Source organism: Aquarana catesbeiana, linkage group LG04, assembly GCF_042186555.1.
Source record: "Aquarana catesbeiana isolate 2022-GZ linkage group LG04, ASM4218655v1, whole genome shotgun sequence".
Taxonomy (NCBI): domain Eukaryota; kingdom Metazoa; phylum Chordata; class Amphibia; order Anura; family Ranidae; genus Aquarana; species Aquarana catesbeiana.
This window is the reverse complement of record NC_133327.1, coordinates 116,206,699-116,216,890: the sequence shown is the minus strand read 5'-3', so window position 1 is coordinate 116,216,890 and position 10,192 is coordinate 116,206,699. Positions and strand designations below refer to the sequence as shown.

The 10,192-nt window shown below is 38.1% G+C and overlaps 1 protein-coding gene across 1 annotated transcript; it reads right to left on the bottom strand.

The window, feature by feature from the left end:
- Positions 1-1,580: 1,580 nt before the first annotated feature.
- On the bottom strand, positions 1,581-7,825 carry LOC141139417 (C-C motif chemokine 20-like). Its single transcript, XM_073625477.1, has 4 exons — positions 7,669-7,825; positions 7,281-7,395; positions 6,290-6,382; positions 1,581-3,013 (listed from the first exon to the last, which is right to left on the bottom strand). The coding sequence occupies exons 1-4, from the start codon at positions 7,736-7,738 to the stop codon at positions 2,929-2,931; spliced, it is 363 nt and encodes a 120-aa protein (XP_073481578.1). The 5' UTR covers positions 7,739-7,825; the 3' UTR covers positions 1,581-2,928.
- Between the last annotated feature and the right edge of the window lie 2,367 nt (positions 7,826-10,192).

Below are 10,192 nucleotides of genomic sequence, written 5' to 3'. Positions count from 1 at the left end.
GCACTGGTAGCTCCTCCCTGCATCGTATAACCCCCTAGGAGAAGCGCTCTCCCGGGGGGGTTACCTTGCGGGCGTGCTCCCGAGACCGGCATTTGCGTCCATAGAGGTCGAATGTAGGACTCGGCCCCGTCCCCCGGGGCCCGCGTTGTTGGATTTGATTGACAGCAGCGGGAGCAAATGGCTGCACTGCTATCAATCTATCCAATCAAGAGCCGAGAACCCCAGGCAGAGAGGAAGAGCACGTCTCTGGCGGTGGAATACAGGACTCAGGGGAGTAAAACGGGGGGACTGGAGGGCTAGTCAGTGACAGAAGTTTTTTCACCTTAATGCATAGGATGCATTAAGGTGAAAAAAACATGAGGGTTTACAACCCCTTTAAGTTCTGGAAATACTGTGTGTAACTACAGCTGGATTTAGATGACAGATTTTTTGTCCAGTCCTGAGCCATAGCTTTCAAATTCTTACAGCTACATTATTTGTAAGCATAAATCAACTCTAAATTAAGACAAACACATTGAAATTTGGCTGCATGGTCTGGGCAAGCGTGCATGGATCATAAGGGTGACAGAACAGAAATACAAATGCTTTTGCAGGTAAAACCACTTCTGTACGTGAATGGAAATTGTGTTTTTAGCATATGATCTGGAGTTTAGCTTTAATAAAACATTGCAAGATTAAACTCTGTAGGCACTAAGATGAGTGGTCATAGGTGGCTTTGTGGGGTCAAAGACATGAAATTTGGAACTGAAAAAGCTTTGTTTTCCTTTTGCACCAATTGCCATAACTCAATTCTATCATCCATTTTAGTAACTCCACCTTTCAGACAGATTGGTAATCTGTGCGAGGTTTGAAGGCTTTCTCACTATAAACTAAATGCAAAAGCTTTAGCCTCAACATTGACTAATTTGCTGTCAGCTAGATCAAGGAGACCCACAAGACAGACAATCAGCATGAACGAGACTAAATTGTGAAAGTATACTAATTGTGTCACAGAGTACTTTTGTGTATGTGGTTACCATAATTTAGGGTATAAATTGTGTCAAAATCGCATTCATTTTGACTCCTGTGTCTGCTGGAAGATGTTCACAAATTTCTATTCTTGCCTTCCCACCCCAAAAAAAACAAAACAAAAATGCACCTATTAAGATTTGCCAAATGTTCAAAGGTTTCTCTACTACCAATTAGAACAGGGTTCTCCAAACCTTCTAAACAAAGGGCAAGTTTACTGTCCTTTAGAATTAAGGGAAGCCGTCTGTGGCAGTTGGGAGTAGAAAAGGTCCGGACATCAGTGGGAATAAACAATGCCCCATCTTTGGTGTCAGTGGAAGGAATATCGCACTATCATCGGTGTCAGTGGGAAGAATTGTTCTTTATTGTTGGTGTCATTGGGAGGAATTATGCGCTTTCATTGGTGTCATCGGGGGGAATTATGTCCCACTGTTGGTATCAGTGAATGAAAATAATGCCCTAAGGGCTGGATAAAAGCAAACAAAGGCCCCCAGGCCACAGTTTTCAGATCATTGAATCAGAAGATCAGACTGCATAACTTATAATTAAATCAGACACAGATAAGGGGAAAATCATTTATAAATGACATTTATTCTGGGATTATATATTCATCAATAAACATACATTAGTATTACTTAAAAAAATGTATATATACAGTATATATATCTCACATAACAGGTTTAGAAAACACCTGAACAGTATAATTTATATGAATTCTTTCCTTAAACTAGGCTTAAAAAAGCCAAACAAAAGAACCGTATGATGCAATATGAATCAAATTGGAGCTACAAACTTCAATCTAGTTTCAAAAGAAACAAAAATGTTGTTAATGACTACTGTAAAACAGCAGTCAAAACTTGTTTCAGGTTATGAGACACTTCCATGTAAATGGCGCCATGCATACAAATGGATTTATAGTGTTGCTTTTACATGTCCTGGTAACATATGTTGAATTAAAACTCATATGAACAACACCGATGTCTTTTATGTAGACAGCACACATTATATGGTGACTGTCAAATATTTTATAGCAAGGCAAAAAGTGTTTCCTAGTAACAGCTAGTCAATTGGTACTTGTATTGTGAACTTGGGGTACCGCTAGTAAGCAAGCATGAATATATCAGTATGCAGTCCTTCAGTAGATTTCTGAGCTTGAAAATGCCAAGGGGACTAGGAATTTTCAATCACCAGTGTCTCCTTCCAACCAGTAAGTCACACAAGATGCTGGTTTGGAACTCTGTGCTGGTGTGGAGGTAACCCCTAGTAACATCAGAGGATGCTCAGCGCTAAAGGGGCTTGTTGGGTATCAACTGTCAAACCTAAATCTTTATGGTTGCTGAAGATAGTGGGGAAAAGTGGGGAAAAATCATAAAGGTGCGACATTTGACTTAAAGTTATGCACACAAAAATACCTATACAAACGCAGAAAACTAAATTCTGAATATACCATAAATGGAGGAATAATGAACAATAATTTTGCCATAAAATATAGGCGTTTGTCTCGCATATAAAATATAACAACCAATCATATGTCTTGTTTATGTCCTTTACTAGAACAGAATTTGATTGATTGGAATGATGAGCAAAACCTCCATTTTGCCACTAAAAGCAAATTGAGGCCCAATGTGAGTCTCGTGTTCTAGGAAGTAATTTGTCAAGCAAACAGCATGCCCAAGGGGAAGTAAATAATGAAGCCTGCCCTTGATCGACTCAAACCCGCCAACCACATATAACTAGAGCCATGTATGCTCCAGTATAACAGACATAGGTATTTGCAGAATGATTTTGAATGCTAGGTTACTTTTCCATGTTCTGCTTAGAGTCCATTTTATAATTTGATATCTAATATCTGTCCATTTAATTCTAACAAATACTCCTATAAGGAGGTTGTATCTTGTTGAATTTCAGTTTAGGGAGGAGTTAATACAGTTGCTTTTTCAGACGATTGCAACTCTTCTTAAGCGTCTTCAGTCTCCTTCGTTTACCCTTCTGGGTTCTTTGATTCCTATAAGAGTTAAAAGGAAAAGACTATTTTAACAAACATCATCAATAGGACCGTCAGTTGTCTCTTATTAAACATAATATAGAACCATATTTCATTTCTTTAAATTGCATTGCTGGATTAACAATATATTGTAGAGTTTGTTCATGGATCCTTTGTATACAGTGCTTTCAGAAAGTATTCATATCCCTTGAAATTTTTTACATTTTTTCATGTTACAAACAAAAAACTAAATGTATTTTATTGGGATTTTATGTGATAGACCAACACAAAGTGGCACAAAATTGTGAAGAGAAAGGAAAATAATAAATGTTTTTTAAAATGTTTTACAAATAAATATGTGAAAAGTGTGGTGTGCATTTGTATTCACCCCCCCGAGTCAATACTTTGTAGAAACACCTTTGGCTGCAATTACAGCTGCAAGTCTTTTTGGTTATGTCTCTACCAGCTTTGCACATCTAGAGAGTGACAACAACTTAAGCTCTGTCAGATTTGTGGAGTGCATGACTAATAGTTGTCCTGTGGACAGATTCTCCCGCTTGAGCTGTGGATCTCTGCAGCTCCTCCAGAATTACTTGAGATATTTTTTTTTATAACCTAACCCTGCTTTAAACTTCTCCTCAACTTTATCCCTGACCTGTCTGGTGTGTTCCTAGGCCTTCATGATGCTTTTTGTTCACTAAGGTTCTCTAACAAACCTCTGAGGTCTTCACAGAACAGCTGTATTTATACTAAGATGAAATTACACACAGGTGGACTCTATTTACTAATTAGGTGACTTCTGAAGGCAATTGGTTCCACTAGATTTTAGTTAGGGGCCACAGAGTAAAGGGGGCTGAATACAAATGCACGCCACACTTTTCACATATTTATTGTAAAAAAATTTGAAAACCATTTATCATTTTCCTTCCACTTCACAATTATATGCCACTTTGTGTCGGTCTATCACATAAAATCCCAATAAAATACATTTACGTTTTTGATTGCAACATGACAAAATGTTGAAAATTTTCAAGGGGTATGAATACTTTTTTAAGGCACTGTATTTGCTCTTATTTTGTATGTCTTTTGCTTTTCTGTTATATAGGATGTACTTAATCTCTACCTTGTCAGTTTTCGTTGTGTAGGAATGTTGGTGAACCTAACTAGCTGCAATTTTAGTGCACTTCTCCTTTAAAGAAAGAATCCATTACATGAAGTCTGTAGTACAAATAAGGAAGTAGCTGATTATTATTTAACTTTGTTTACATTGCGTGTAGACTTTAGTCTTGCTTAGGGTAGTAATTTGATACTGGGATCATAACGACAATTCAATGGTTGAAATGATGGTGGTTGAAACTATCCATATTCAGTTGTCAAACAATCCCGACAATAGTCTTGTACTGCTTGTAGCTATGGAGCAGAGACAAAGGCACTTAACCTGTGTCTATTGAATTCTGTTGTAGTACTGATGTATTGCCATTATCTGTCCTATTCTTTTCCATCCGGTGATCCTGCCAGTAACACACTTTGTTTCATAGTGTTAACTCTCATTCACCATTCTATATTATTATTATTATTATACAGGATTTATATAGCGCCAACAGTTTACGCAGCACTTTACAATATAGAAGGGAGACAATACAGTAAAATACAAGAGGATTAAGAGGGCCTTGCTCAGAAGAGCTTACAATCTAATTCTATATCTGTGAAGGAGCAGGTTTGTCATCCTAGGACTATAGAAAACCTCCTCCTATCCTCTTGCCCAGGAAAGGGGGGGGGGGGGGGTAGTTTGCAGAGAAAACTGGGATCTATGCTAATTGATATCATTCAGCATAGGTTAAGAGTAGAGAAAGCTATCGCCTTAATGTATTTCTGGCAGGATCAGCTGTCAAACAGATATAATAAACCTCTTCCAATGGTGTGTTTAGCAGGTGAAAAAGTAGCAATTAAAGAGGAGTCCATTGTTAGGACCCTTTCATACAAGCTTTCTGTGCAGGTCTGCCTGTCAGCTCCATATGTGTATATGGGTAGGCGGATGTAAACGGACTCCATCTAGGACTGGAAAAAAAAAAACAGAAAAGGACTATGACCCTTTCTGTTTTTCCAGATCTCTACATGACAGATCGAAGGCATTCTAATCTAAACGGACATGAATCTGTTTACACCAAGCCACCCAAAGTGTCATCACGGGTCTTCCCCTGTCTGCTGTGTAAGTGCAGACACAAACTGAATGGGCATGGATTAAAAAAACAAAAAAAACAACATCCATCCCTTTCAGCTCCAATTCAGTAGGAGATCTGCAAACCCATGGTATGTATGTGAGCTGCTTAGGCTGCTAGGAAATGTAGTTCTGTGCCTGCTGCTATTATTGCTGGCTGGGAAGGAGCCCGCCCACACTCCAGACAATGACAGATAAGAGCAGAAGATCCCAAGAACCACACATCAGAACAAGACCTGCTGTGTGTAGACAAGTCTCAGCCTGGACCCCCACCTGGCCACGCATGAGCAAGCTCCAGTGGAGTGAAACACATTGGGGGCGTGGCCTGGCGGGGGTCCAGACTGAGACTGCTACTTGTCTACACACAGTAGGTCTTGTTCTGATGTGCGGCTCCCAGGATCTTCTGCTCTTATCAGTAGGAGATCTGCTCATGGATCCCCTGTCGAATGGATCAGGCCCATGTAAAAGGGCCCTTAGTGTTTACATAGACTTTAAAGACTACGTTTACCTAAATCGAAAACCAGTACAAGGGACATGACTTACCTTCAGTATGATGTGTCCCTTATGCTGCTGTGTCCTCTTTTCACCCAAAGCTTCCTCAATCCCCCCCCCATTGTAATCATCCTGAAACAAAGTCTATGAATGGAAGATGGGCAGATAATTGATAGGTCTGCTCCCTCTATTCAAAGATCATGTTTCATTCATAAAAGCTGTAGTAAAGGCTTCTATGAATGGAGTAACTGGGTAGAGAAGGCAGACATTGTCCAGCACTCTAGATGAGTGCCTGTCACACAGCCCTTAGTTCTACTAACCTCTTACATCACCTACATTGAAGGTAGGTGATGTAAGGTAAGTGATGTCCCTTGTGCTAATTTTTTCTTTTTTTGTATTAGGTAAATTTAGTCCTCTCAACCAGCTGGAGAAAACTCTCACCTTGGTTATATCCTTTCTATTACAGAGTGCCTAATTAGGCAATGCAACTCTGATCCTCTTCAGCTATCTTTGATTGTAATATGAGCAATAAACCTTATAGCATAAGTAATTTACGTTTACAATAAGTGTACAATTTCTGAACTTACAGAGCTATAATACGGTCCTGGACCCACTTCTGTCTGGGATCTGCACACACTCTGACTGTAGTGCTAATGCATGGACTGGTACGAACCAGAAAACTGAAAGAGAACATGAACAAACTTGTCAACAAATGCGCCTACAAAATGATTGACTTTCATTGTTATTATCAACTGACATGTTTGTCTTTATGGTGGTTGTTTGTTCTGTGGCAACCGTTGATAAAGAAACTTTCCTGGTTGAGTTATAAGTTTATAAACCAACAAAGCCAGATTTCAAATATGTACCCCCAGCTGCTTTTATCGCACCCCCTTCTCTCCGAATTCAGGAAATATTATGGATTTATATTTCCTACTTACTAAAGAGAAGATAATAATCATTTTAAAAAGTGAATGTTCTCTTAGCTTAGCAAAGAAAGTGAAGTTGTGTGTGCTTTGCTTACCATATCATGTGTAAGGGAAGTTATATAAAACAAGATTTTGCTTGGACATGACTGACGTTAACACATTTGCACGCTATTCACTATACTAAATGCGCATTCACTTTGCAAATGATTGTTCCTTACTACTACTACTTCTATCAACCCCATTGAATAAGGTAAATCAGGGCATTTTTTACAAATGATGTGCCTAAAGTAAATGTAAAAAGTAGGGTCTAAATCAGTGATGATGAACCTTGGCACCCCAGATGTTTTGGAACTACATTTCCCATGATGCTTATGCGCTCTGCAGTGTAGTTGAGCAACATGGCAAATGTAGTTCCAAAACATCTGGGGTGCCAAGGTTCGCCATCAGTGGTCTAAATGCAAGGTTTATTGCACCGTACCTTGCCAACCATATTCCTGGATTTGAAAAACATCATTGACATTCTAAACATTCTATAACTTATATTATAATTGCAAATACAGTCTTAAACTGTTGAAGAAAACCGCTAAGCGGCAAAGTGTATTTGGAGATTTTAGGACTTTTGGCAGTTAGAGCAGTTGTGTTTGGTACTTACATTATAGCATCTATATCACAGATTTCTGTGGATTTCTGTTGATAGTAGCCGTCAATAATTTTTAAACTAGGCTTTTTTTTGCTGTATTTTATACAGCAATCATGGCTTCCAAAAGCTGAAAATGAGATAACATACAAGTATTTTAATATATGTGAGAAAAGAAGGAAAACAACCTTTTATAGTATGGTGTAGACAAGTTAAATTGTCCTCTTAAGAAGTTTATATTCATATACTCTAGAAAATCCCCCCAAGTCCTCATATATTTAGTGGGAGTTAAAGAAAGACATGTTGCTAAATGAGATCTGAATGCAAAATAGATATAAAAGTTAGAACGTCAAAAACATTTTATGGGATGTCTTTGGCCAAAACATTATAATGTATTTCTTACCTTGTGAAACATCCAACACCATGACAAGGAAGGCAAATGATAATACATATAGGTTCCTGCGTGTAGCCATTGTTACAGCAAAATGAATAGCTTTAGCAAAGGCTTTGTTATATTTATACAAAATTCGTGGTCACTCCCACTGTTTCTATGACAGAACGGAATTTTCCTCCTATCTGCAGGGATTTAATATTCCACAATGCACTGGCATTGTCCGTGCCAGATTTCTGAGCTGGGTTTTCCCACTCTTGTTCAGCAAGGTGTTTTAGCATCTATGAAGCAATAATGATCATCTGACCTACATATTTTGACAGGTATGAGGTGACGGGATTTTTCTAATCTCGAGTGTCAGGCTGCAGCAAAAAATATACTAACAACTGCTAACTTGTAAAGTTAATATTCAAACCAAATAAAGACAGTTTAAGAGATAAGTGCAGTCTGTAAAATATACATTATTATGAAACAGTGACTTCTATTAACCAGTTTTATCTCCCCAGTGTAATAACTCAGTATATGCAGCACTGACAGAGGCTGCCATCTCTCATTTTTAGCACTAGGTGTATGTGAAAAGGTGTGTTACGCTAAATCATGTTCTTTAGCACCTCTCTTAATCAGGCATATTAATCATTCCAACATAGCAGCACACATTTGGGGTGACTTACTAAACAAATCGAGAATCATAACAATAAATTGTAACTGAGTCCAGTTTAAATATCCAGCATGTGTACATGAAATATGGAGGAATTTGCTTTTCACGTGATTTATTAATTGGAGAAAATCTACTTTTTTTAAAAAAAATTAGCCTTGCTTATACTGTACTTGAGGAAATACTCCCTACCATGAAAGTTGGTTGTGTTTGCCTCCCTGGCCAAATTTTTCTAGTGTTCTTCTGGTACATACGGACCCCATAGTTCTGTACTGGGGCAAACCAAGCTAAATGTGTTGCTTGCAGTAACCAGTCAAATGCCAAAAACACATTTGTGAATGGTGTGTATTTTGTTGTTACATTTCACTATGAACAAAAGTCCATGCATAACCTGATACCATAATAAAAAAAAAAAAAAATAATAATAATAAATAAATATGTATGCGTATATATGTGTGTATATATATATATATATATATATATATATATATATATATATATATATATATATATATGTGTGTGTGTGTGTATATATATATATATATATATATATATATATATATATATATATATATATATATATATATATATATACAATTGTGCTTATAAGTTTACATACCCTGGCAGAATTTATGATTTCTTGGCCATTTTTCATAGAATATGAATGACACAAAATCTTTTCTTTCACTCATGGTTAGTGTTTGGCTGAAGCCATTTATTATCAATCAACTGTGTTTACTGTTTTTAAATCATAATTGCAACAGAGACTACCCAAATTACCTTGATCAAAAGTTTACACACCCCAGTTCTTAATACTGTGTATTGCCCCCTTTAACATCAATGACAGCTTGAAGTCTTTTGTGGTATTTGTGGATGAGGCTCTTTATCTTCTCAGATAGTAAAGCTGCCCATTCCTCTTGGCAAAAAGCCTCCAGTTCCTGTAAATTCTTGGGCTGTCCTGCATGAACTGCACATTTGAGATCTCTCCAGAGTGACTCAATGATATTGAGGTCAGGAGACTGAGATGGCCACTCCAGAACCTTCACTTCATTTTGCTGTAGCCAATGACAGGTCGACTTGGCCTTGTGTTTTGGTTCATTGTCATGTTGGAATGTCCAAGTACGTCCCATGCGCAGCTTACTGGCTGATGAATGCAAATGTTCCTCCAAATGCATTCATCTTGCCATCAATTTTGACTGAATTTCCTGTGCCTTTTGTGGCTCACACATCCCCAAAACATCAGCGATCCACCTCCGTGTTTCACATTAGGAATAGTGTACCTTTCACCATAGGCCTTGTTGACTCCTCTCCAAATGTAGCATTTATAGTTGAGGCCAAAAAACTAAATTTTGGTCTTATCACTCTAAATGTCTTTGTGCCAAAAGGTTTGAGGCTTGTCTCTGTGTTGTTTGGTGTATTGTAAGCGGGATACTTAGAGGCATTTGCGTAGTAATGGCTTTCTTCTGGCGACTCGACCATGCAGCCCATATTTCTTCAAGTGCCTCCTTACTGTGCACCTTGAAATAGCCACACCACATGTTTTCAAAGAGTCCTGTATTTCACCTGAAGTTATTTGTGGGGTTTTTTTTGCATCCTGAACAATTTTCCTGGCAGTTGTGGCTGAAATTTTAGTTGGTCTACCTGACCGTGATTTGGTTCAACTACCTTTTCCCGCAGATCCTTTGACAATTCTTTTGCTTTCCCCATGACTCAGAATCCAGAAATGTCGGTGCAGCATTGGATGAAAAATGCAAGGGTCAGGAGTCCAGAAACTCATTGACCTTTTATACAAACACACTAATTACAAGCAAACAGATCACAGGTGAGGATGGTTACCTTTAATAGCCATTCAAACCCCTTTGTCAACTTGTGTGCATGTTA